A 27723-nucleotide genomic window follows, 5' to 3' on the forward strand; every position below is an offset into this window, starting at 1 on the left:
GGGGCTAGTAACTTCACCAAAGGGGAAAAAGGGGGGATGGTCAGTCAACAAAAGGATGTTACAGCGTGTGTGCACGGATGTCTGCTGGGGACACTTGTTGGAATCCAGCCTTACCTGGACGAAGTACCCTTTCCCATCTATGTCCTGAACTTCTCGGTTTGATAGGTGTCTGTATGTATTCTAGCTTGCTCTTTCTGTACAGTGATAAACACATTCTACCTTCTCTGACTCCCTTAGTGAATAGCTGAAATCAGAAAACCATCCCTGGGTGTAGAATAGTGAAAAAAAGAAACCATTTGGATCGGAACACTTAATGTCTAAATTTCCCTTGCCATCTAGCCATTTGATTTGGGGCAGTGTATCTAATCTTTCTGCGCATCACTTGTTCGTAAAATAAAAAAGGCAAAGCACTAAAGTATTCTACATAGCGTGCTCTCATTAGAATCAGCATCATACTCAGCTTTCACTCCACCACCAATTGTGTATGAACTTAGAGACGAGTCACATCACTTCTCTGAACCGCATCTACATCTAGGAAGTAAAGTGATAGACAAATGATACTTAAGGATCCTCTCCAGCTACAATTCTATCTAGCCTTGCATCCAGGTCTATTTTCCTTCAAGCCCCGCCCTAGGGGTCTGGCCGGATTTCTAGCGCTTACCACAGGATTCCCAAAGATGCTCAGAAGCTCTCCTTCTTAGACGATTTAGCCTTGTCTTTTTTCAATTGGTTCCCGTAGCCTCCGCCTTCCTCAATCATTTGCCTAAGGTGGCTTAAGGGCCCACCCCTTTCCTCCCTCTCAACCAGTGATTGGCATCGCATCTGGCTCGTTCCCGCCCTCTCTTGACTGACAGCTGGATCCCGGCACCGCCCTCAGTCTCCCGGCTCTTGCTCACTGGGGTGGCTGGGACCGTTAGCTCGCCAGGCTGGCAGGCTCCGGGGCCCAGCTCCGCCAGCCGCCGGGATGGAGACTATGCGAGCACAGCGGCTGCAGCCCGGCGTAGGTGTCGGCGGGAGAGGCACTCTACGAGCACTGAGGCCGGGGGTGACCGGGGCCCCAACTAGCGCCGCCACACCCCCCGCAGGCCCGCCGCCCGCCCCACCGCCCCCCGCCCCGCCCCCGCCGCCACTGCTTCTGGCTGGGGCCCCCGGGCTGCCCCTGCCCCCCGGCGCTACGGGGAGCCCGGCGGTGCTGCGCGAGGCGGTGGAGGCGGTGGTGAGGAGCTTCGCCAAGCACACGCAGGGCTATGGTCGAGGTAAGTGTCGGGGACTGGCCTTCTGCGGGACACCCTCTAGGCAGGAGCATGGCTCCCACAGCTCCCACCGTCCTCACAGTGGCTCTGCTTGGCGTCCAGCCCTTGCATGCATTTCCTTTTGGGGAGTTTCCTTCTGGACACACACACGCGCGCGCGCCTGTGCGCGCGCGTCTACACACACACACACACACACACACACACACACACACACACACACACACACACACACAGAGTTATTAATGCATTCTCCAGGGACTCCTTTTTTCAGATGCAATTCTCATTTCTTCCCAACTTTTTCTCTGTCAACAGCCGAACTCCTGGAGGCTTAAAGGTTTTAATGTCCTTCCTCCCTTTGAGAACCGGCTCCTATTGTGTGGGATCCTCTCCTTTATCTCAGACCCAGGACATTTCTCCTCCCTACCCTTCTCTGTCTTCTCTATCTGATCTCAGCAATTCCTGAACCCCTGTACTTCATCTTCTAAACCCCGACTTTTTTAGTTCTTCACATACTTATCCACCCTGCCCCTGACATGAAATTTCCATCAGGACTTCAGATCTGCTGGAGAATTAGGTAGTGCTTTCAAAAGTCACTCACAATAACTGTTCTTTTGAATCTGGACCCACACCATTGAGGCCGTGCCATTTCCTGTGACTTGGTGCCTCACTTTAGAGTCTTAGTTTGGAGCTTCACAACTCGGGCCTCTGTCTGTCTGGCGCTGTGTTCCTGGCCCCTGCCCAGGAACTGAGGATAAATCTCAGGCCCTGGCTCACTCTATGCTGAATTCTGTGGAAATGAGCCAGGCAACAACCCTATTTTGCTTAGAAATTGCCAGCTTAAAGATGCTTAATTTCAGCGAAGAGGGATGTGAGGATTTTCTTTGTTGTTTTTGTTTAGGCAATGTTAACCAATTTCCTGTCAGAATCCTGGTTCCAAATTCATAGTTTAAACGGCAAGAAACACACAGCGAAGGGTGTGTGACTCAGACTTTAAGTCTGGAGTTTCCAACACATCACTTCTGTTTCCTTGGTCAGGACCTCCTGGGTCTAAAAGGGACAGCATCCTTTCTGTCTTAGTGGGAGAAAAGTTGCACAGCATTTCCCACCTTTATTTTTTTCCAGGGTGTTGTCCTCCTTCCACTCTACTCTTTACTTCCTTTTGGAAGCATCAGTGAAAAGAGCAGACAGGCTTCCGAGGCCTGTCAGTCTGGCTGTGTCTGTGGGTGCAAAGGGACTCCTAACTTCACTGAGCAAGTTTCTTCAAGGGTTGTGCTCTGGGTTAATTAAGATCCTGCAACTGACAACAGAGTGGGCACTTGAAATGATTGCCAGCCCAGATTTTCTGGTTATCTCTTCTTTGAAACATGGCTCATTTTCTTCTACTCTTAAATGTTTGTATCTTTGTCAACTGGAAGATTTCAGTGACTTGAATGTTCAGATCCACTCCGCTGCACATCTGATGGCTCATTTACTGTTACCCTCCCTTTGCTCTCTAACCAGTTTGAATGCCAGCCAAGCTAGGATTCTTTCTGCAGGGTGCTGTGGATACAAACGGATGCACTTCTGAAACTAGTGAGTCCATACAGCCACTTTCCAGGTCGGTTCCCACGTTTAGCAAGGCGTACGGTAGCATGCCCAGCTCCTTTTACCTCAGTACTGAGGGCAACATTTTGCCTCCGGTGTAGTAGTGGACAGAAGTAGCTACCCTATGTCTGAAGAGTTCCTCTTGGAAACTTACAGGCACTTATCAACATGATAGAGAAATATATCCTCACCCATGCTTCTGTGCCCTGAAGAGCCTCTGGTTTGGCTTCTAAACTGGGTGTGTGGAAAACTCTTTTAGTTTCCCAAGAAAGGATGAAGGAACAAAGGAATTGTGCTGACAAAGAACAACCAGGCTTCGGATTCTGTGCTGCGTCTCCCCTTCAGTGCCCCCGCCCCAGTCTTATTATTCTTGAGTCTCTCGTTTCCAGTCTGGGTGTCCAGCCAGTGCTGTAGGAGAATTTGGCTTTCTGCAGATTTGGCTCAGAGTCCTTCACCACATGGAACCACTTCTCTGCTTCAGTTAATCGGCAAAGCTGCCCTTGGCAGACACCCACACACCCTTGTGACTGATGGCATGACATTTGGGGTGGCTCTGGTGCCCTGAATACAATTTACTTTGGTCTTGGTCCAGATCCCTCTTTCGTCTGGGGATACCTTACCTGCCATCTTCAGTTCGAATCCTTCATCCTTTTCCTGAGGAGTCTAGACGCACCGTTTCCAGTACTGACTTCTTAGATTTATCTTCACCAGCATTGGGTCGGAGCACGCACGCACACACGCACACACACGCACACACACACACACACTCTCTCTCTCTCCCTCTCTCTCTCTTTCTTTCTCTCTCTCTCTCTCTCTCTCTTTCTTTCTCTCTCTCGCTCTCTCTCTTCTCTCTTCTGGTGTTCCCTCATCTATAGGTTAGTTCCCACTCCCCTACCCACACCTGCTCAAAAGTCTCTCTCTCTCACACGCACACACACGCACACACACACACACACACACGCACGCACACGCACACACGCACACACGCACACACTTGTGCCGGCTCTTTTGCTTTGTTTTGTTTTTTTGAGAAAAGTCCTTGGTATATAGCCCAGGTTAGTATGGAACTCACCATGTAGTTCAGACTTTTTAATTCAGGGTGATTCCCCTGCCTCAGCTTCCCAACTGCTGGGATAACAAACGTGTGCCATCATGCCTGGTTTGCTGTTGCTTCTCAGCTCAGCTCACAGTGTGAGAGATTTTGACTGGGGACCTGGCCCTGTCATGCACTGTGATCTCTGTGATATTGCTCACTCGTTTTTATGCTTTATCTGTTCCATTTTTTTTCCATTTAACAAATGTTTACTGCTCACCAGGTGCAGTGGTGAGCAAGTTACATATTTAGTCTGCTTTAGAACATGTGTGAGGGTCGATGGTGTAATATCGCAAGGTAGCACACCATGGAAGAGGGCGTGGCTTGGAGCCAAGGGAATTATTAGTTCTTAATCCTGGTTCTGTCACTTCTGGTCTGTCCCCTAAGCTGTATACTTTTTGCAAAATGGGTATTATAGTACTTGTCTTGATTTTTGTTTATGGGTGTTTAGCCCGCATGCATACCTGTGTACCATGTGCATGCCTAGTGCCACATTGGCTAGAAGAGGGTGTTGGATCCCCAGGGACTGGAATTACGGATGGTTTTGAGCCACTGTGTGGGTGCTGAGAATTGAAGCTGGGTCCTCTGGAAGAGTAGCAGGTGCTTTAAACCATCAAGCCATCGCTCCAGCCCAAGAATAAATGAATTTCACATGGTATTTTCTTTGTCACTACAATCACAGACTAACTATCACTGGAGCTAATCTGTGTGGGCATTTATAACTTTTGGAAATATTGGACCAGACCCCTGTTAATTTCTTGTGACTGACAGAGCAGAGCATCATATATTGTGCTGCTTAAAGCGAAAGAAAGGAAGCAGGGGTGCTGGAGAGATGGCTCAGTGGTTAAGAGCACCGACCTGAGGTCCTGAGTTCAAATCCCAGCAACCACATGGTGGCTCACAACCATCTGTAATGAGATCTGATGCCCTCTTCTGGTGTGTCTGAAGGCAGCTACAGTGTACTCATATACAATAAAATAAAATCTTTAAAAAAAAAAAAAAAGAAAGGATCAGGTCTGATGGCGCACTTCTGTATCCTCACTTGGGAGATGGAGGAGGAGGAGAATGGGAATTCATGGCAATCCCTGCTACACAGGGCCAACCTGGACTATGGGAGCCCTAACAAAATAGTGTGTGTTTTTCTACAGTTCTGCAGGCCAGACATTAACATCAGTATCACTGGACCAAATGGGTATTAGCAGGATCCTGCCAGAAAGCCTAGTCTCCTTTGCCTTCTCGGGCTCCTGGCAGCAGCAACATTCCTGAGCCCTGGTCATGACCACACCACTCCAGTGTCTGCCTCTGTGATGTCTCCTCTTCTGTGTGTTGCCAACTCTGAGCTCCCCTTCACAGTTTTGTTGCTCTTTTTTGTCCTTTCTTCCTTCCTTCCTTCCTTCCTTCCTTCCTTCCTTCCTTCCTTCCTTTCTTCTTTTCTTCCTTTCTTCCTTTCTTCTCTTTCTTTCTTTTGAAGCAGGCAGTAGTGGTGTCTGTAGAGCTGTGTGACTCTCAATAGCTTCGAACTCATAATAAGACCAGGCTAGTTTCGAACTCATAGAGATCCCCTTGCCTCTGCCTCTCTGTGCCACTGGTGTAATCCATGACTCCCTGAGTCAGAGTCGGCAAACACATCTGCAAAGTCCTTGTCCCATGAGGTAGCCTGGTTCCCAGGACTGAAGTAGTACATGTTGGCAGGATGTAATGCATCCTGCTTCAGTAGATGGAGTTCCCCACTGAACCCACTGCTACTCCACAGTGCTGGCCTTCAAAGACTTCTGCATGCCCTAGGCTACTCATGGCCTTCCAAAAACTGAAGAGGAAAATATTAGACAAAATATTGTTAAGCAGCTTCCCCATTTCCATTATATCTTGAACCTCTCACAGCTTATTCTTGCAAACCAAAATGATCAGGGCAACCCCTCACCTCTCTGTGTCACTACCTAGTTACCCTCTTTTAACACCTTTATCCTTACCACAATATTGTTTTCATCTTTTTTCCCTACCTATGGGCTGGTTTGGGTTTTTGTTTGTTTTGTTTTTTGAGGAAGGGTCTCATGTAGTCCTGGTTGGCCTCAAATATGCCATCCTTTTGACTCAGCTTCCTCAGGGCTGGGATTCCAGATGCACACTACTGCCTCTGACCCTGGACTTACTCTTTTATTATTACTTGTCTTAGTCAGGGTTTCTATTCCTGCACAAACATCAGGACCAAGAAGCAAGTTGGGGAGGAAAGGGTTTATTCAGCTTACACTTCCACATTGCTGTTCATCACCAAAGGAAGTCAGGACTGGAACTCAAGCAGGTCAGGAAGTAGGAGCTGATACAGAGGCCATGGAGGGATGTTACTTACTGGCTTGCTTCCCCTGGCTTGCTCAGCTTGCTCTCTTATAGAACTCAGGACCGCCAGCTCAGGGACAGCACCACCCACAATGGGCTACACTCCCCCACCCCCATCATCTCTGTATTAACTCCAGCTTGTGTCAAGCTGACACACAAAGCCAGCCAGTACATTACTATTGTTGCTCCTATGTTAATCCCCTCATCCCCCCAACCCACCCACCCCCAACCCCACTCCCATGCTTGGGAACTAACCCAGAGCTAGCATTTCCTTCGGGCATGTTAGGCAAGCACCTTACAACTGAACTATGTCTTCACTCTATACTTATTGTCTTTTTTAGGTCCATTTAATAAACATGTGCACTCTGTGCGTGCGTGCGTGTGTGTGTGTGTGTGTGTGTGTGTGTGTGTGTGTGTGTCTGTGTGTCTGTCTGTCTGTCTGTCTGTCTGCCCAAGACAGGGTTTCTCTATATAATTCTGGCTGCCCTGGAACTCAGTCTATAGACCAGGCTGTCTTCAAATTCAGATCCACCCACCTCTGCCTGAGGTCATCATTTTAATGTCTTTATCCTTGGGAATAAACAATTTGTCACCAACATTTCATTTAGACAGAATCTAGTGTTTTATTTCCTACAGGTAAAAAGCAAAACCAAATATTCCCTTTTGTGTTTGCAGTATCATGGTATAAGCATTTTAACATTCCTCACTAGTTTGGTCTTTATCTCAACCCAGCATCTGTCAATATCTTCCACAAAGCATTTGCATTTGTCAAAAATATTCTGTTGATAGCACTTCTTCAAATATCTTATACAAACCATTATGCCCATGATTTCTTACTGAAAATCTGCTTTAAAAACAAAACAAAACAAAAACAAAAACAAAAACAAAAACAAAACCTGCTGGGCAGTGGTAGCACACACCTTTAATCCCAGCACTCAGGAGGCAGAAGCAGATGGATCTCTGAGTTCAAGACCAGCATGGTCTACAGAGCAAGTTGCCAGACAGCCAGGGCTACACAAAGAAACCCTGTCTTGAAAAACAAAACAGCAAATCAAACAACAAAACAAAACCCTATGGGCTATTCATTTATACAAGTACAAACTCATACAATGCACACGTAGAACTGTTTGTAAGTTTTAGGGGACTCGTGAAGCCCTTTGAAGCTCAGACATAGATTGGATCTTGGGTTATGTTTCCCAAGCTGGAAAGAACAGGTCAGTTAAGGTATCTAGATTCCTGCTGCAATTCTGTTGCAGGCTTTGAGCCCCAGAGCTCCCACTTCCCCACATCACAGCATCACTTAGGGGCATTTTCAAATGTAGATCACAATCAATTGCTTAAAAAACAAGAAAAAGCCAAACCAAACCCCAAACAAAACCACAACCCCCTTTTCCCCAGTCTCTCATTTCATATTCAGTATTACCTAAATTTGCTCCATTTCCTTAGACTTTGAGGGATCATGAAAGAACTAGCCCTGTGCTGTATGCCAGGGTCCAGTTCAGCTGGATGTGAGGCAGGCATAAGCTTTGAATAGGCCCTTCCCCATGTTCGCCTCCCCTTCTCTTCCACCCTACTATTTCCCCTGTTGTTCGTATGTTAGGGGAGCTGTCGTTTGTCTCAAAGACAAGGGCCGAAAAGGTCTCAATTGAAAGATCAAAGATGGCAGAGCTCTCTGGGCCAGAGTGACCTCTGAAGAGCCTCACCGGGCCCAAGGACAAGATAGGGAGCCTTTCCTTTTTATGCAGTCTTTTGATAGAAGAATGAGCACTCTACCAAGTCAGTCAAGTATAGGCTATGAGCCAAGGAAAGGGTTTCTGCTGCTTTCCCTACCGGCCTCTCTGTGGGGATCTTTGTTTTAGTTTGTAGAGCAGGTAAGAGCTGACTCATTGGCCACCCACTTCTGATTAGTTAGCCAAGGCTGTGTGCTATTCTCCCCACCCTTAAAGACTGAGTTTTGCTTAGTGAAAGTGTTTGGGTCAGATCCCTTCTTCTGAAGCAAAATGGGCTCACAGTCTCGCCCTCCCCTCTAGGTCCATCACCACATTTGCACACAGTCCGAGATTCCTGCCACTGTCCCTGTCAATGACTGAGCATAACAGGGATGTTAATGCAGGCCCATGAGGCATATGGGGTAAGATCTGGGATTCCTTTGACATAAAGACTTCTTGGCTTGGCCAGACCTTTCTTGGAACTACAGTGCAGCCCAAATTTAAGCCTCTTTCCTTCCCTGTCTTCCACATGTCAGACATCCATTGTGCCCTGAGGGCTGTCCTGTCCGCCTACTCCAATAAATCTCTTGCATGTTTATCTTATCTTAGCACTTTCTTGACAGATCCAAATTAACACAATGTGAAGAAATGGATGAGTTTTGTGGTAATTGAGAGAGGGAGAGTATTCATGCCATAAGGTACCAGAAGGTATGTGTGATTTATGAGGCTCCAGTTAAAGTCTTTTGAAATGTTTGGAACCCTGCAGCCAAAGCTGAACATACCAGATCCCCCTTTCTATGTAAAATGCATTGCTTTGATCAGACCCTAAACACAGCCCTACCCAGTCTGGTCACTGCCTCTTTTTACAGCCACCCTGCACTTTCCTGTAGGCACAGTGGGCCCTTATTCTCTGAGTTTGCTCTGCTTCCTGCTCTCTCACGGCCTCCATATCTGTTATATGGTGTACTATTCTCTTACCTTTTGCCTAAAGAGTTCCAGCTCATGCTTCAGCCTAGACATGACCCTCACGGTAACTTTTTTTATCTTCTTCACACTGGGCTCTGGGCCAGTTCCAGTTCCATGCAAAACTAAGAGGCTGGAGAGATGGCTCAGAGGCTAAGAGCACCAGCTGCTCTTCCCGAGGACCTGGGTTCTATTCCACTTATAACTGTGAACTTCAGGGGATCCAATATCCTCTGGCCTCCAAGGGTAGCAGGCATGTAAGTGGTGCACATATATACACGCAGGTAAAACACTCATACATATAAATACCTTTAAATTAAAAAAAATGTTTTAAAGTCTCTAGTGTAGAGTCCTTGCCTGGCTACATTTGTCCTGCAAGTAAGTAAGCAAATGAAAAAACAACAAGCAACAACAAGAAATGATTTGACTGGGGCTGGAGAGATGGCTCAGTGGTTAAGAGCAATGACTGCTCTTCCAGAGGTCCTGAGTTCAAATCCCAGCAACCACATGGTGGCTCACAAACATCTGTAATGAGATCTGATGCCCTCTTGTGGTGTGTCTGAAGACAGCTACAGTGTACTCATCTATAATAAATAAATCTTTAAGAAAAAAAAAAAGAAATGATTTGACTGTGGAACCAAGGTCTCAGTTTGTCACATATACATAATCTCCTGTGCACGGTGACCTCCCCATGTGTGCCCATGAGGCCAAAGACTGGCTCCAGGTATCTTCCCTGTCATTCTCCAGCCTTCTTCTTATTGAGACAGGATCTCTCACTGAAACAAGAGCTCTTCTTTTTGTCTAGGATGGTTAACCAGTGAGCTCAAGGACCTGTCTCTACCCAACGTCCCCTTCCCCAACACCGGGGCTACATATATACATTATATCAGCTTTTACATGGGTTCTGGGAATCCAAACTCAGGGCCTCACGATTGCACAACAAGTATTATAACCACAAGAACACTCTCCTAGCCCCTCCCCCTTTATGATGGCCTTGCTCTTAGGGTTCCCATTGCTGTCGTAAAACATCATGATAAAAAGCAGCCTGGGGAGGAAAGGGTTTATTTCAGTTCACAATTCCAAGGAAAGTCAAGGTATGGCTCTAGAGTAATAGCTGATATAGTAAACCTCTCTCTCTCATATCTCTCTAACATGTGCATGTGTGCATATGTGCTTGTGTGTGTGTAAATCATTTATTAGAATGATTTACAGGCCATGGTCCAGCTAATCTAACGATGGCTGCCTGGAATGGAAAGTCCGTGAATCCAGAAGTTGCTTGCTTAGTCTACGAGGCTGGGTGTCTCAGCTGGTCTTGAATAGATGCCGGAATCCCAAATGGTAGGTTTTAATGCCAGTGAAGGAAAAACAAAGTAAAAAGGGCGCGAGGGGCAGCTAGAGAGATGGCTCAGTGGTTAAGAACACTGGCTGCTTTTCCAGAGGTCCTGAGTTTAATGGCAGCTCACAACTATCTGTAACTCTAAGATCTGACACTCTTACACAGATATACATGCAGGCAGAACACCACTATACATAAAATGAAAATAAGTTATTTTTAAGAAAAAAATCCCTCACTGAGTGATTTTACTTAATTAGATGTAATTGACAACCAAGAATAGCCATTACAAGGCAGGAACTCAAACCTAGCAGGAACCTATGGACGTGAGCTGATGTAGAGGACATCGAGGAGTGCTGCTTCTAACTTGCTCCATGTTGCTTACGAGGCCTGCTTTCCTATACAACTCAGGTCCACTGGGGCAGCACCACCACAATGAATGGGCCCTCACACATAGACTGTCAGTCAAGAAAATGCTGCCCTATGGATTTGCATCCAGGCCAGTCCTATAGAGACAGTTTATGCATTCATATTCCTTCTTCCCAAATGATCCTACCTTGTCAAGATGACATAAAACTAGGCAGCACAGGGCTGGGGATTTGGCTCAGTGGTAGAGCGCTTACCTAGGAAGCGCAAGGCTCTGGGTTCGGTCCCCAGTTCCGGAAAAAAGAACCAAAAAAAAAAAAAAACAAACAAACAAACTAGGCAGCACAATCTCACAATCTTAAATTTCTGCCACAGCTTCCCGAGTGTGAGGATTACAAATGTGTGCCACCACACCCAGCTGGCTTTGTTTCTCATTCCGAAGCCTGATGGTTCAGTAGTTCATAGCCTTTAAAAAAAAATGTGGGGCTGGAGAGATAGCTCAGAGGTTAAGAACACTGGCTGTTCCTCCAAAGGTCCTAAGTTCAATTCCCAGCAACCACATGGTGGTTTACAACTACCTATAATAGTATCTGATGCCCTCTTCTGGTGTGCAAGTGTACATGCAGGCAGAACTCTATACATAATAAATAAATTTATTTTTAAAATCCTTTTTAAAAAATGTTCTGGGCTGGAGAGATGGCTTTGTGGTTAAGAGCACTGACTGCTCTTCCACAGGTCCTGAGTTCAAATCCCTGTACCCACATGGTGACTCACAATCATCTGTAATGAGATCTGATGCCCTCTTCTGGTGTGTCTGAAGACAGCTACAGTTTACTCACATGCATACAATAAATAAAAAAGTTTTTAAAAAGTTGTAATTATTTGTATTTTATATGTATGGGTGTCTTACCTGTGTATACATCTATGTGTCACCTGTGTGCTTGTAGAAGCTAGAAGGTGGCATCTGATCCCCCCAGGGACTGTTATTACAGACTACTGTGAGCTGACATATGGGCCCTGGAAAATTGAGCCCTAGTCCTCTGGAAGAGGAGCCAATGCTCTTCACCCCTGAGCCATTTCTCCAGCCATAGCGCAATTATTGAACCCTTCTTCATTTTATAATCCGTAAAATGGTGATGACTAAAAGACCTGCCTCCTAAGGTTATACGTGGTGTGTAAAGGCCCATGGAAACGCCTGTCATTTAGTAAGTACTCCATAAATATGATGGAGCTGCCACCTGGGTGATGGGCGTCATTGTCCCAGGCCAGTTGACCGATTGTAGAATGACTGCTTGTATTTTATTACACAGTAATATTGCTGGCCAGCCCTGAAACTTTGGCTGTAGTATTTAAGTTAAGCTACTTTGGTACCCAGTACTAACCAAAATGTGAGATAAAGCAGGGGCCCTTAAACTCTGTTCACTGGCCACCTTTTTGCCCAAGAAGTTGTTCTGAAACCTTGGGAATATAGGTATATAGAATAGATATACAAATCAAACATTTCTTGGTAATAAGCCAGAATTAAATGTTAAAACAGTTCTTTAGGGTTAGGGAGATGACTCAGTGGATAAAGTATGTGCCACACAAGTGTGAGGACCAGAGCTCACATTTGGAAGAATCCATGGAATGGTGGATGCAGTGCAGCACATCTGTAATCCCAGTGTGCCTGAGGCAAGATGAGTGATGGACTCAAAATACCAGGAGGCTGGAAGACCAGCCAGCATGGCTTAGTAGTGAAGAACAAGAAGCCCTGCCTCAAACAAGGCAGACATCGAGGACTAATAAACCAAGATTGTCTTTTGTTCACAGATGGCTTGTGGCATGTGCACCTTCACTCACATTCAGACACACATGCACAAAGCCACACATAGATAATATATATATATATATATATATATATATATACACACACACATATACACACACATATATAATTTTACCATTTACTAAAGATTAAGACAATATGCATACTAATGAGATAGACATACTTATTTATTTGCATTTATTTATTTATTGGTTTGTTGGTTTTTTTCCAATACAGGGTTTCTCTGTGTAACCCTGGCTGTCGTAGCACTTGCTCTATAGACCAGCCTGGCCTCCATCTCAAAAACCTGCCTCTGCCTCGAGAGTGCTGGGATTAAAGGTGTGTGTGCCACCATCATCTAGTATATCTATTTCTTATTTTGTTCATTTACCTGTGTTCTTTCTTAACAAAGTAAATCTAGGCTGAGTACTTGACACCATGGATATAGAGCATTGTCAACATTTTTAAAGTTTATTGATACTCTGAACACATCATCATCAATACTGAGAGCTGATTTGCATTAGTACAGAGTGGCAGAAGTAGTTAGGGCCGTTCCAGAAATTGTTAACAACTCTAGGTCCAGGGACTCAGTACCCTCTCCTGGATCCATGGGTACCTGCACACACATGGTGCACGTACACACACTCATGCACACACATCCATATACAAAAATAGTAAACCTTTACAAAGAAAACTTGTACTCACAAGCCAAAATTTGCATAAGAATTAAAATTGTACTTGTTTATGTATATGTGTGTGCATGATGCAAGTTTATGGGTGTTTGTGCTATGGCATTCGTGGAGGTCAGAAAACCATTCCACGGAGTCAGTTCTCTTCCGTCTTTATGTGAATAGAACTAGCTCACCAGTCTTAAGGAAAGTTATCTCGGTGACCTCCACTTATCCATCCATCCATCCATCCATCCATCCATCCATCCATCCATCCATCCATCCATTTTAGTCAAACTTAAACCAGTAACTTTCAAAAGCAAATATTGGGCTAGAGAGATGACTTAATAGACTAGGGTTTGGCTCCCAGCACCCACATGGTGGCCCTCAACCATCCCAACTCCAATTCTAGGGGATCTGATGTGTGCTTCTAACCTTAACCAGCACTACATGTGACGTTCAGGCATACATGCCGGCAAAACACTCATATGCATAAAAAGAAAAAAGATAAATCTAACACTTTAATGCTCTAAATGGCTGAGCCATCTCTTCAGCCCCACACAACAATTTTTAAATTGAACATTTTAACACAATACAATAAAAATATACTATTTTGGAACTATTTGGAAACTATTGTGTTTCCATAAGATTTTTGTGTTAGACACGGTAAGCATCTGCAATCTGAGCAGAGTGTTTCAGCCATCTCTGTCGTGTCACAAGGCGCCAAGGCTGCTGCATCGCTGCGGGATTCTCCACCAGCGGCACCGTCAGAAACCCTGGACTCACTCCACATTTGATTTTGGATTAATTTGGTTACAGCACATCCAGAAGCCTTTTCCTGTTCTCAGTTTCCCACTCTCTCTTACCCCATATACGGTCACAGCCCTACAGTTTGAGAAGCTAGGAACTAGAGCACTGGGGGAGGGGAAGAGGAGGGAGGAAGCCCAGCTGTGGCATGCTGATTTATTAGTCTGTTTACCCTCTTGCAGTGAACGTGGTGGAGGCCCTTCAGGAATTCTGGCAGATGAAGCAGTCTCGGGGCGCTGACCTGAAGAACGGGGCTCTGGTGGTGTACGAGATGGTCCCCTCCAACAGCCCTCCCTACGTCTGCTATGTTACTCTGCCTGGGGGGAGTTGCTTCGGGAGTTTCCAGGTAATTCATGAGGCAGCAGCAGCTAGGGTAAATGTGTAAGTGCTAATAAGGACGTTTGTTACTTTGGCCATCAATCTCTGCCTGATGTCATGAATATGAGGACTGACTAACTCTGAGGGAGTCCTTCCAGCACCTGAGGCTCATGAGGACACAGGGGAGCCTCAATTAGCATGCTTTCTTTGGGCCCACAACTCAACCCCATTTCAAATTCAAGCAGTTATGACTGCACTCCCAGCACCAACCTTTGATTTAATCTGGCTTCCACGATCACACTCCAACTTCTGGCCATTTCTTCTTTTTGAAATGTGTATGGGCATCTTGATAGCTTCCATGTCTGTGTAGCACATTTGAGGAGTGCCCAGATACCCTGGAACTAAAGTTCCAGACTGTTCTGAGCTGGCATGTGGGTGCTGGGAATCCAACCTGAGTCCTCTATAAGAGCAGCCTGTGCTTGCAACCAATGAGTTCTCTCTCCAGCTCTGGTACTACTCCTACTCCTACTCCTACTCCTACTATTTTTCTGTGACAATCCTGGCTGTCCTGGAACTTGCTGATAGACCAGGCTGGCCCTTAAGAGATCTGCCTGCCCCTGCTACCCTGCTCTGATTTTATTTTTGATTACATGTGTTGAGGGAATGTGTAAGTCAGTGCAGATGCCATTCTATTAAGTCCCTGGGGTAAACCTTGTGATGTGGGCTCTCTGTGTGTGAGAACTGAACTCAGGTCCTCTCTAAGAGCAAGAAGAGTCATTTCTCCATCCCCTCTTCCTTATTTTCATGTTTGAAAGACAGGATTTCATGTAGTCCAGCCTATCCTCAAAATATGGATGACCATGCTGAACTTTGATCCTCCTGCTTCCGTCTCCCATGTGTTGGGATTATGAGAAATAGAGCTGGCATGTTCCATTTATGAAGTGCTTGCCTGGGGGCTGCTCCCAGGGCTCCAGCACAAGAGGCAAACACTCTACAACTGGCCTACAGTCCTAGCTTCCAGGTTACATTGTTTCTAAAGTTTTTCTGTTGTTAAGGTTCTATGCAGATATAAAATGTTTGAAGACTTTTATAGGATAGAGAGAAATTGTGGGGGCTAAAGAGATAGTTCAGCCATTAAGAGAACTGGCTGCTCTTTCAGAGGACCAAGTTAAGATCCCAGCAGTCATTTCAAGCAGATCACAACCACTGGGAACTCCAGCTCCAGGGAATCCGACACTCTCTTTTGGCCTTTACTGGCACTCCCACCCTGATTTATACACAAATAAAACAGCAGATTATAAAAATCTTTAAAAAGAAATTATATAGATTGGTATGAATATTATCAAGAATTGTTTTTTTTTTTCCATTTCAGAGAGGAAGGCAGCCTTCTAAAATGTCACCTTAAAGAGTCTGAATAGGAATTAAAAGAAGATAATAGACACCTTTGGTTAGTTTTCATGTGATTGTGTCCATTAGATATGGTCGGAGCCCTTGTTGTGTGCACAGCACCTTGGGCCTCCCCGTCATATGATTTACAATGTACCATTACTGCTTGTCTTTGCAAGTGTTCCCAACTGTATCTGTTTTCCCCTCTCTGTATATGTGTATATGTGTGTGTATACACATCGGCTTGAACCCAGGGCCTTGCAAACTATCTTCTTTCTTGGTCAGTATTAAAAACCTGCCACCCATTCAGACTGCTACATAGATGACAATTTATCTATTGCATGAATAAAAACCACTGAAGCTCAGTTTTTGCCTTAAATAGAAAGTCCTAAGGAAATCCATCCATCCATCCATCCATCCATCCATCCATCCATCCATCCATCCATCCATCTACTCATTCACAAGACCTATTCATTCATAGACAAGGTTTATAGTCCTGGCTGTCCTGGGACTCGCTATGTAGAATAGGCTGGCCCTGAACCCATGGAGATTTGCCTGCCTCTGCCTTGTTGGATTAAAGGTGTACACCACCATGCCTGGCTTGGAAACTTTGTCTTAAAACAGAGGACTAAACCTTTTGACTCAACACTTGTACCATTTCAGATAAATAAATATAAGCCCAGGATAACTAATGATTACATTAGCTTTCCATTTTCATGTGTGGTGTACATGTATGTGGGTGCATGTACACATCTATTGTGTGTGTGAATCCCGAGGTTGACATAAATATCCTCAGTCGCTCTTCCACCTTACTCATCAGTGCAGAATCTCTGTCAAACCTACAGTTTGCCAACACGGCTGCTCTTGCCAGCCAGCTCACTCTGGGGATCCAAGCTCTGCTGTTCCACAGGCTGGAACCTCGGGCAGACATCGTGTATGTGGGTCCCGAGGCTGGAACCTCGGGCAGAGATTGTGTATGTGGGTTCTGAGGCTAGGATCTGAATTCCAGCTGTCACCTGTGCAGCAAGTCCTTTAACACTGGGCCATCTCAGCCCCTTTTCTTTCCTCAGAATAATATGGCTCCTTCTCACCTCATCCCAATCTGAAGGACAGATTGAGTTTTACTTTGATTTGTTACTTTCTGAAAGTTAAATGATCTGGTCTTGGCTTTTAGCTTATTTTACACCCCCCTTGGCAGGTAGAATATTCCTAGTGGTTTTCTTCATGCTGACATTTTTAGTAGTAATATTATGGGATAAAGTGGTTAACAGGTTGGTAATAAATAAAAATAGAGAAACAAGCCTGAATGTGGATATATCGAGCTATCTCAGAGGAAACTGCCCTCCAAAGGAAATCAGGACTTATCAATATAGTTAAGTGACAACATCTCCCACTGTCCCTTTGAAAGCTGAAACATCCAGCCAACGTGGTGATACATGCCGTTAATCCCAGCACTTGGGAGACAGAGAGATCTCTGTGTGTTCAAGGTCTGCCTGGTTTACATGGTGAGTTCCAGGACAGCCAAAGCTACACAGAGAGAGACTTTGTCTCAAAAAAGCAAAACTCTACATCACTTCTCTTAATCATGAATGACAAAGGTACAGAGGCTTCTGCAGAACCTGCTAAAGACTAATTATAATAGAATACCATGTAGGCTAGGGGGCTGACATTGGGATGATCTGACTTCTGAACATCAGATTTGCCCTAATACCATGTTGGTTACTGTTTTTAAAAAGCTGTTTCCCGGGGTTGGGGATTTAGCTCAGTGGTAGAGCACTTGCCTAGGAAGCGCAAGGTCCTGGGTGTAGAAAATGCCTGTTTACAGCTAAGAGAAAGTGGAAGAATCCCAGAATTCCAAAAGGTTTCCGCCTTGTTTTAATCTTAAGTTACCTAGAATTCAGAGACCATTGCCTGACAAACTGGTGTGTGAGTAATTTGTGTGAGTAATTAGTTCACTGACAGTGTAAGTAGAGGCCTTTTCCTGTCTTCTGGCTATCTGCTGACTCAGCAGCCTTCCTAGCTCTGCACTCAATTTGGTAGGAGTAGTCATTTCCAATTCTTTAATGACTTCAGGATGTTTAGTTAAAATTGTGTTTCCAAACACCATGCCATTTTTCAGTAAAGCTTCGGAAAGTGTGATGAATGCAACTGATTCATCCCTGGTGTGTGTACGAATGTTCTCTTCCTCAGTGGTGTCTTCCCTACTCTGCTGCTGCTGCTGCTCCTCCTCCTCCTTTTCCTCCTCTTCCTTTCTCTTCCTCTTCCTCCCCGCCTTGTCCCCCTCCTCCTCCCTGTCCCCCTCCTCCTCAGTGGTGTCTTCCCTGCTGCTCTGCCATGGACCACTCAGACGGAGGACACCGTGGGAGAAGCAGGGCTCTGGTACTCAGGAAGGCACAGGTTCGGCGCAATGACAGACACAGCACACTCAGGGTGGTTTGAATCTGCTGCGATTTTACTGAAATCTGCTTTGTGGTTATATACAATGCTTGAACAGAAGCTAATTTTTTGGCCCCTGGCCAGGATACACTCAAACAATAACCAAGAAAAAGTTTAACAGTATACATGAAGTACAGAACAGAAAGCAAGACAGGAAATAAATTTCCCTGAGAATCAGACTGGTGACAGATGGTGGTCATATACCTCATTTACCTCGATCTCTAAATATCATCTCTCAGATAACAACGGGACAGCCGGCTGTAAGGAATCTTTAGTCTTTTATTCTCTCTTAGCCAAAATGTATGTAATTCTTTTAAAGATAAGATAGTTCTTTTTGATAATAGGCAAGCACAGGGACGTGATCTGGCCAAGCATTTTATAAAATTTAAAGAATAATATAGTACTGTCTTTCCATCAATGTTAACCCATCTATCACCTTCTTCATCATATGTCCCTGTGTAGGGCAATGGCTCCGTAGTAGTCCTGTATCTACTCATGCTGTCTTTACCTAAAGGAGGAGCCCACCACCTTGCTCTAATTAAATAATGTTTTCTTCCACGTAACTACTTGATAGGAATTCCTAAATGTTTGGGGTTTTTTTTATAATTGATGGAACTTTCCCCTCTAATAGCTATTGCCTTAATTCTTTCACTATCTACGAGGTCTGGATTTTCCACAGTTAATTCTTCCTGCTGTAAGTTATTGATCATGTCTCTTATAGTTTTATTCTGATTCTACTTAATTTTTGTTAGTGCTTTCAAAAGAGGCATGGTCCATAAAGACCAAATCAGGTCGTGATGTTCTTATTAGTAGAGAAAAAAACAAAAGAGCCGATATGTAACTCCTGATCATACTGATTCGAATCAGCTAGGCAGAAAGTCGAGCAGGAAGAGGCCAAGCCTATTCAGGAGACCAAGTTATGAGGAACACACATCTCTGGTCTGCTGACCACGATTGTTTCATGCCAGACATTCTGGCCCAGCACCACTCTTCCTCCTCCTCCTCTGCCTCCTCCTCTTACTCCTCCACCTCCTCTTCGTCGTCCTCCTCCTCCTCCTCCTCTGCCTCCTCCTCCTCTGCCTCCTCCTCCTCTTTCTCTTCTTCTTCCTCCTCTTCCTCAGTGGTGTCCTTCCTGTTCCTCCTCTCTCCTCAGTGGTGTCTTCCCTGCTGCTCTTCCCCTCTCTTAGATGTGTATATATTCTCCCTCTTTCTCTCCTGCCTAGTTTTGCCCCACAAAAGCTGAGGCCCGGCGAAGTGCTGCAAAGATTGCATTAATGAACTCCGTGTTTAATGAGCATCCATCCCGAAGAATTACTGATGAATTTATTGAGAAGAGTGTCTCAGAGGCCCTGGCATCTTTCAATGTAAGGAACTTGGAAATGGAAGGAGGGAGCATGGGGGATGGGAGAGGCGGGGAACCCATGCATTTTTGGGTTTTGTTTTTTTTTTTTTCTGTCTGTATTTCTTTCTTTCTTTCTTTTTAAAAAATATTTTATTATTTTGTATATATGGGTGTACCACATGCAGTGCCTAGAAGCCAGATGAGCATTAGGTCCCTGGAACTGGATCTATAGATGGTTCTGATCTGCTATGTGGGTGCTGGGGATTGAACCCTGGTCCTTCGGGGCGGTAGCCAGTGCTCTTAATGACTGAGCCATGGCTCCAGCCCTTTTGGGTGCATTTCTAGTCTGTTTATTCTACCAACTTTTGTGTTGTGTTGTGTGCTCCAAATCTGTCTTTAATTCTTTATCTGTGTTTTTATGTTTATTGATTTGTCCTTATATTTCTTTGGCATCTTGATCCTTTTAATTCAAGTTTTCTGGAATTCAAAAATTTTATAGTGATGGTCATGTGACTTCTGGGATAACCAGGACCATAGAGAGAACCTATCTTCAACAAACAAAAATAATAAGAAAATTCTTTATCAGCTGGTTGGTACACACACATATTTAGTCCTGGAATGAAGGAGGCAGAGGCAGGTTGATCTCTGAGTTCCAGGACAGCCAGGGATACACAGTGGCATTCTGTCTCAAAAAAACAAATTAAAAAAATCAAAAACCAAACCAAAAACTAGGGGCTGGAGAGATGGCTCAGCGGTTAAGAGCCCCGACTGCTCTTCCAGAGGTCCTGAGTTCAATTCCCAGCAACCACATGGTGGCTCACAACCATCTGTAATGAGATCTGATGTCCTCTTCTGGTGTGTCTGAAGACAGCTACAGTGTACTGATATATAATAAATGAATAAATCTTTAAAAAAAATTTCCATGTTAATTTATACCCCCAAGACTGTACCAGTCAAGGTAATGAAAATACCACCAGGACAGGGCTATCTAAAGACGCATTCAGTAGTGTGTTAACTATTAAAAAAAAAAAACACTGTACAGTTTAAAAACATCTTACACAGACAAGGAAAAAACTTCTAGAACCAACTTATTTTTCATCTTTGTCTTCCTCTTCCTCATCCTCCTCATCCTCTTCCTCATCCTCCTCATCCTCTTCCTCTTCCTCACCCTCTTGATCGTCTTCCTCTTCCTTCTTTTTCTTGCTCTTTTCAGCCGTGACCACCCACTTTTTCGCTGCTTTTCCTTCAGCTCTGTAGGCAGCAATATCCTTCTCGTACTTCTCCTTCAGCTTGGCGGCCATCTTCCCATAGGGCTGCTTGTCATCCGCGGCAGTGTTGGTCCACATCGCTCCTAGTTTCTTTGCAACATCACCAATGGATAAGCCAGGATGCTCGCCTTTGATTTTTGGGCGGTACTCAGAACAGAACAAGAAGAAGGTTGAAGGAGGCCCCTTGGGTGCACTGGGGTCTTGAACTTCTCTTTGGTCTCCCCTTTTGGGGGATGTAGGTTTTCATTTCTCTTTCATAACGAGCCTTGTCAGCCTTTGCCATATCTTCAAATTTCCCCTTTTCTTTAGCAGACATGGTCTTCCACCTCTCTGCGAACTTCTTGGAGAACTCTGAGAAGTCGACAGAAGCATCCGGGTGCTTCTTCTTGTGCTCCTCCCGGCAGGTTTGCACAAAGAATGCATATGAGGACATTTTGCCTCTCGGCTTCTTAGGATCTCCTTTGCCCATGTTTAGTTGATTTTCCTCCGAGAGGCACAGAGTTGCCCGGTGCCCCCACTTGCTGCTTTCTAAAAGGACCAGGGTTCAGTTCCCTGTCAGGTGAACTGTCTGTAACTCCAGCTCCAAGGGGAGCTGCTGCCTTCCTCTGGCCTTGACATTCACACATGATACACAAACATGCGCACATAAAAGACAATCCTTAAAAATTAAATATGTGGCTCGTGAAGGGCTAGAGGATGAGGTAGCGGGTAAAGCCTTAACCATTCAAGGCCTTGCAAGCAGGAGGCCCTTATTTGATCCCCAAAGCCCATTTGAAGTGCTTCGTGTGGCAGCTCTCATATTGTTCCACAGCTGGGGACCCCTAGGGCTCTTTGGCCAGCCAGGCTAGCCTACCTGGTGAACCTCAGACCAACCACCCTCTCTAACAGGAGGTGGTCAGTGTTCCTGAGGAATAGCACTAGCTCTGGCCTCCAGATGAGTACAAATGCACACATACACATGCACACGCACAAAAATGTGACTAATAGCTATTGGATAGTGCTGGTCAAAATAATTCTGATTGAAGATCTGTCTTTTTCTTTCTCCTGTTACCAGGGTAACAGAGAGGAAGCCGACAACCCAAACACGGGGATTGGTGCCTTCCGATTCATGCTGGAATCTAACAAGGGCAAGTCAATGCTGGAATTCCAGGTATAGCTCCATGCACGTAATGCAGGACAGCCTGACACAGCAAGTTTAATGCTACCGACTAATCTTTACCTTCTCATTCAGAAAAAACACAGGGAGAGAAGGTGGCTAGATTTTACAGTGTTTAGTCCTGGGTTGCATACCAGAATTGGTAATTATAGGTGCTCCCAACATAATTTGTAAAAAGTTTCCCCTGTGATTCTGATGAATCTCCTAACTAAAAGTCACTGTCCTGGTTGTATTAATCAGGGTTCTCTAGAGAAACAGAACTGATAAAATGCATGGGCACCCCACCACACACACACACACACACACACACACACACACACACACACACACACACACACAGAGTTTATTAGAGTGGCTTATAGGCTGTGGTCTGACTTTTCCAACAATGACTGTCTCTTAGAATCCAGTGTCTGTTCAGTTCACGAGGCTGGATGTCTCAGCTAGTCTTCAGTGCCCACCAAAATCCCAAAGGGGCAGGCTGTAACGCCAATGAAGGAATGGACTTGCTGCTGAGGGCAGGAGCAAGCAGGCAGACAACAAGCTTCCTTCTTCATGTCCTTCATAGAGACTGCCACGAGGTGTGGCCCACACTTAAGGGGTGTCTTCCCACCTCAAATGATCCAATCAAGAAAAGTCCCTTACAGATATACCCAGCAGCTTGGGTTTTAGTTAGTTCCAGGGGTCATCATCAGGTCAACAACAACAAATGGCCTTCACACCGGCATTTCCTCCCTCAGGAGCTGATGACAGTTTTTCAGCTGTTGCACTGGAATGGCAGCCTTAAGGCCATGAGAGAAAGACAGTGCTCTCGACAGGTAAGAGTCACCCAAGGGGGGGTTGGGGATTTAGCTCAGTGGTAGAGCGCTTGCCTAGGAAGCGCAAGGCCCTGGGTTCGGTCCCCAGCTCCGAAAAAGAGAACCAAAAAAAAAAAAAAAAAAAAAAAGAGTCACCCAAGGGAAAAGGGCAGCAGGAGAGCTGCTTTGAGCTCTTAAATGGTTACCAGGCAATGACCACTGAAGGCCTCATTCATTCTGCTCTTGGATTCTTTTGTTTTGTTTTTATTTTTCAAGACAGGGTTCCTCTGTGTAGCCCTGGCTGTCCTGAAACTCCCTCTGTAGTGAGTAGCTGGCCTTGAACATAGAGACTGGCCTGTCTCTGCCTTCTGCAGGCACCCAGCCAGCTCTTGTATTCTTTGCTTTTTGAATGTCACTGTGCTCCTTTTGCCTTGCTTCCCCATCATAAAGTTTCCCTTAAGAAACGTTGGCTAAGCTGGGCTTGGTAGCTCATACCTTTAATCCCAGCTCTTAGGAGGCAGTGGCAGGCAGATCTGAGTTCTAGCTAGTTTCACGCCAGGTAGTGGTACACAGTGAGACCCTGTCTCAAAACAAAATAAACCACCAAAAAGTCCTACCTTTTGCCCTCTGTTTCCTGGCTGCTATGACATGAACTAGTCCGCTCTGCTCTGCCTCCCTTCTAAGACAGGCTGACAACTCTGAAACTATCACCTTCTGAGTGTAAGTCTGTCACACTAATTGTGGATCAGTCTCTATTGTTTCATGGAGCCCTTCTATTCCTTCTAGAACAAGGAGCTAGCTGGAGCACAAGAAATAAAATAGTCATTGCATTTTTAACATAATTTTCCCAAGTTATGGGCATTCCTACAGACCCTTGAGCAAGGGTAAGTGGCACCTCGAGACAGTGTACTTGGTCTACAGAAAAAGTTCCAGGTTGGCCAGGGTTACACAGAGGAAACCCTGTCTCAAATAAAATAACCAACCAACCAACCAACCAACCAACCAACCAACCCACCCACCCACTCACCCACCAACCAACCAAAGAGATAGTATGCTCAGGTTTTCACACATTTAGGAGATTTTATTCTGCTTTAAAAGGTGGCCATATTTTCTACCACAAACACCTTCTGCACACTGTTGGGGTACTAGAAGGTGTATCCTGTCCCTGAGCCCAGAGCTCTGGCTGTTCTGAACGTCACTGTGCTCCCCACAGCAGAGCCCTGTGCTCCTGTGATCTGTGCATGTATCTCCTGCCCCATCCACTTCTGGTTTACTTAAACTCTTTATAGGACATACGTGCTAACTTCCAGCCAGACATCAAGGCTAAGTTCCATTGGCATCACTGTGCTATATGATATACAGGACTTATGTCTTTATCCATCAGGGTCATTGTGCTATATGCTGTGTATGTGTGTTACCTTCTCAGTGATCTTTGCATTCCTCTCTGACCAGGAGGTGTTGGCTCATTATTCACATCGGGCCTTAGATGATGACATTCGCCACCAAATGGCTTTGGACTGGGTGAGCCGGGAGCAGAGTGTGCCAGGGGCACTGTCAAGAGAGCTGGCTTCCACTGAACGGGAGCTCGATGAAGCCAGGCTGGCGGGCAAGGAGTTGCGCTTCCACAAGGAGAAGAAAGACATTCTCATGCTGGCTGCTGGGCAGTTGGGCAATATGCATTCTTCCAGCTGTTAAGCACCTGCCCTCTACTCGCCAGGGCTCTTCAGGCCCTTTTTTGTATGTCTCCTTTTTAAGACGTAGGATGATGATTTCTGTATATACTTTCTCAATTTTATACTTTAAAATAGAGATATATATGTATAAATTCTACACCTGGCTTCCTATTTGCTAAGAGATCCATTTTCTAACTTCCACTTTGGGGATTAGTTACCTTTGAAATCTCAGTGTTCTATTTTAGAGCACAGTTGGCTCTTAAACCTTCAGATTATCTAAGTCATTAACATGTACAATTTACTAAGTGTTCCTGTCTCTTTAAAGAGCTATGATCTCTGCACTCAGGAGTCTGAGGCAGTATTGCTGTGAATATGAGGCCAGCCTGGTCTACATAGTAAGTTCCAGGTCAGCATGGGCTGCAGTGTATAAGATCCTGTCTCAGACCCCTCACCTCCCACATAGAAGTCACAGTGGGAACAGGGAGCCTGTGCTCACCTCCCCCATATTCTTGGTTTCTCTCCACTAAAATAGGGTGGGAGTGTCAGGTTTTGGTTAGCAGCGACCTTCCGATGTACCTCTCCTGCTCACTTTCCTTTTTCCTTGCCTCTAAGTGCTCCTTCATATGGGGGCTTCCCTACCTTATCCTGAAGGAGACCTGCTTCCTTTTGTTCTGTGGGACATTTTATCACAGCCTGGAACTCATCCTATAGACTAGGAGGATGGCATACTTGTGGGTGTAGGCTGCTGAGATCACAGGCATGGGACACCAGGCCTGACCTGGTTCTTATTTTAAAGTCACTCTGAGAAACTGCCTAAGAACAAGAGAGTTGGGGTTGGGGATTTAGCTCAGGAAGCGCAAGGCCCTGGGTTCGGTCCCCAGCTCCGAAAAAAAGAACCAAAAAAAAAAAAAAAACAGAACAAGAGAGTTACACACCCAGTTCATATGGTGGTGGGTAGCTGGGACTACCTAAGCTGCCCCTGGGCTCATCTACCCCTACTAGCAGTCTAGATTTCTGGATGTGAGAAGAGGGTAAGGGTTGAGGCTGCTTGCCTTCCACCGTTCCCTGGAGTCACCAGTCTTACTCACCAGACTTAATAAAGACACACTCACACATACGTGTACATACATACACACACACACACACACACACTCACACGCTTTTTCCATTTTGTTTATGTAGCCCAGGCTGGCCTCCAACTCTCCTGGTAGTTGAGAATGACCTGAACTGCAGACTTCCTCTGTCAGCCTCCTACATGCTAGGGTTTCAGTGAATACCACCTCAGCTGCCTCAATCCTTCCTTTCAGGACAAGACGCTTCTTGTTCTTTAGAAACTGTAGCTATTCTGTTTAGAGAGAACCATGTCCCTCTCTTGTCTACTGAGCTATGCTGTTTACTCTGAAATGTACACACCTTGCATTCTCAATTCCTGCTTCTTCCTTCTCCTCTACACTGACTGTGAGAACAGGGGTAGTGAAGCTTGGATTCGAAGGTGGCTCTTCTTAAGCACAACAGATTACTTGTGTGTGAAGAGAAAACTAACCTGGAGGATAGGCAGGGAGAATTTTATGTAGTAAGCTCAATCTTCCTTTCTGTGGTCTCTGCTATATTGTATTATTGTTCAGTGCACTTTCTATCAAGTTGGGACAGTTAATGCCACTATAATTCGACTTCCCATTTAACAGTTGCAGTTTGATTTTAGATTAGGAGTTGGGTCTGGTGGTGCAGGTCTGTAATCTCAGCTATAAAGGAGGCTAAGGCAAAATTGGAAATTCAAGGTCTACCCCAGCTAGAGTGAGCTGAGGGGCAACCTGAGTAACTTTGCAAGACTGTCTCAAAAAACATGAAATAAAAACAGGGTTGGGGACATAGCTTAGTGGAAGAGAGTCTGCCTGGCATGTGAGGCCTGGGTTTAATCCCTACTGCAAAAAGGGTAGGGGAGTGAGAGGTTTGGCAGGAAGAGAGAGGGGAGCATGGTTAGATCAGTTAGCTCACTGGGTAGGAACAAGGTGAAAAGCAGCTTTCTTACTTTTAAAATCATCTTTGTGACAAGGACACATGGGATCAGAGTAGGGTGTCCAGTTAGATTGGTGTCAGTGCTTGGAGAAGGGTTCTTTGATTCCTTTAGTTAGCCCTGTCTCTTTGTTTCATAAAACACACTGGGTTGGAACAGAGGCTCCTGAGTTACATGATATGGGTGACTTTTAAATTGATATTTATAACCTAGACACCGTGAATCCTCCAGTTTCTCCTGGGCTCCTTTTTTTGTGTAAGATGTGTTAAGGGTTATAGTTTGGGGAAGAATTGTCCTTGTACCTCCTGGAATTATTGTTTTTCTCAAAAACCCAAGACTCCAAAGAACATGAGAAAAATTGTTCTGTCCACTTTTGATGTTGAAGATTTTAGTTATCCTTTTGGTACATTCTATGTATTTTCTATGTAAAATTTTACACAATTAAAATGATTTTTTTGTCTATTAAGCCAGAGTGACTTTTTTCCCCCTGTGATAGAATCTTGTGTAGCCAAGGTTGGCTTCCAAATTGTTATGTAGCCAAAGCTGGCCTTGAATACTTTATCCTTCTACCTCTACTTCCCAAGTACTGAGGTCAGGGCCATGTGCCACTAAGCCTGTTCCTGGTTGTCAACTTGACTACATCTGGAATGAACTACATCCAGAATTGGAAGGCTCACCTGTGATCCTGATCTTGAGGCTGGGAGATACAAGTTTCTGACCTGGATCTTGGTGTGGAGATCTTGAGGCAAAGTGGCTATGAATCCCAGGAGCTTAAGGCAAGGAGATCTCTGAGTTCAAGGTCACCTGGGACAAAACAAGTCCCAGATCCAGGCATGGTGGCACACACCTTTAATCCAGGACACACCTCCTGCTGGAGGCCTATATAAGGAGGTTGGAAGAAGGAAGAGTCACTATTCTGCACCTGCCTGCCTTGTGGGACTGAACGACTTCCAGATCCTTGGACTTCAATTCACAGCAGCTGTCAACCACTGCTGGAGAGCTGAACTACAGACTGTAAGTTATTATAACAAATTCCCTTACAGAGGCTACCTGTAATTTCTGTGACTCTAGAGAACCCTGACTAATACAGCCTGATTGTTGGTTTTTTGAGACCAAAGAAGCAGAGACCCTTTTTGTCTCTGCTGCCAGAATCAGGAATTACAAACAGGTGTCCCATCCTGCCATGTTGACTGAGGCAGTCATCAGCTGAGTTCTAACAGCTGTGTGGGAAGGCAGCCTTTCTCCCTTCTCCAAATAGCTAAGGATCCTGGATTTGGTCCATAGCCTTTTCTCAAGTTCATTTTCACTATGGAGACTTAAACTCCCAATACATATGATTCTCAAATTTCTTTCTTTTACCCAAACTTGTCTTGAACTTTTATATCTGATTCTACATACTGGTCAACACCATCAGATATAACT

The 27723-nt window shown here is 45.2% G+C and overlaps 1 protein-coding gene and 1 pseudogene across 2 annotated transcripts; one reads left to right on the forward strand and one right to left on the reverse strand.

Annotated features, from left to right (window-relative positions):
* The first annotated feature begins 869 nt into the window (after nt 1-869).
* On the forward strand, nt 870-26767 carry Lix1l (limb and CNS expressed 1 like). 2 transcript variants are annotated; one of them, NM_001395134.1, is given in 6 exon segments: nt 890-1256; nt 14097-14260; nt 19278-19418; nt 21719-21814; nt 22558-22635; nt 24067-26767. In NM_001395134.1, coding segments are annotated over 6 exon segments (1014 nt in total). In that variant the 5' UTR covers nt 890-964; the 3' UTR covers nt 24310-26767.
* Nucleotides 18053-23587, reverse strand: LOC134485660 (high mobility group protein B1-like; annotated as a pseudogene).
* Nucleotides 26768-27723: the final 956 nt, after the last annotated feature.

This window comes from Rattus norvegicus, chromosome 2 (assembly GCF_036323735.1).
Source record: "Rattus norvegicus strain BN/NHsdMcwi chromosome 2, GRCr8, whole genome shotgun sequence".
NCBI lineage: Eukaryota > Metazoa > Chordata > Mammalia > Rodentia > Muridae > Rattus > Rattus norvegicus.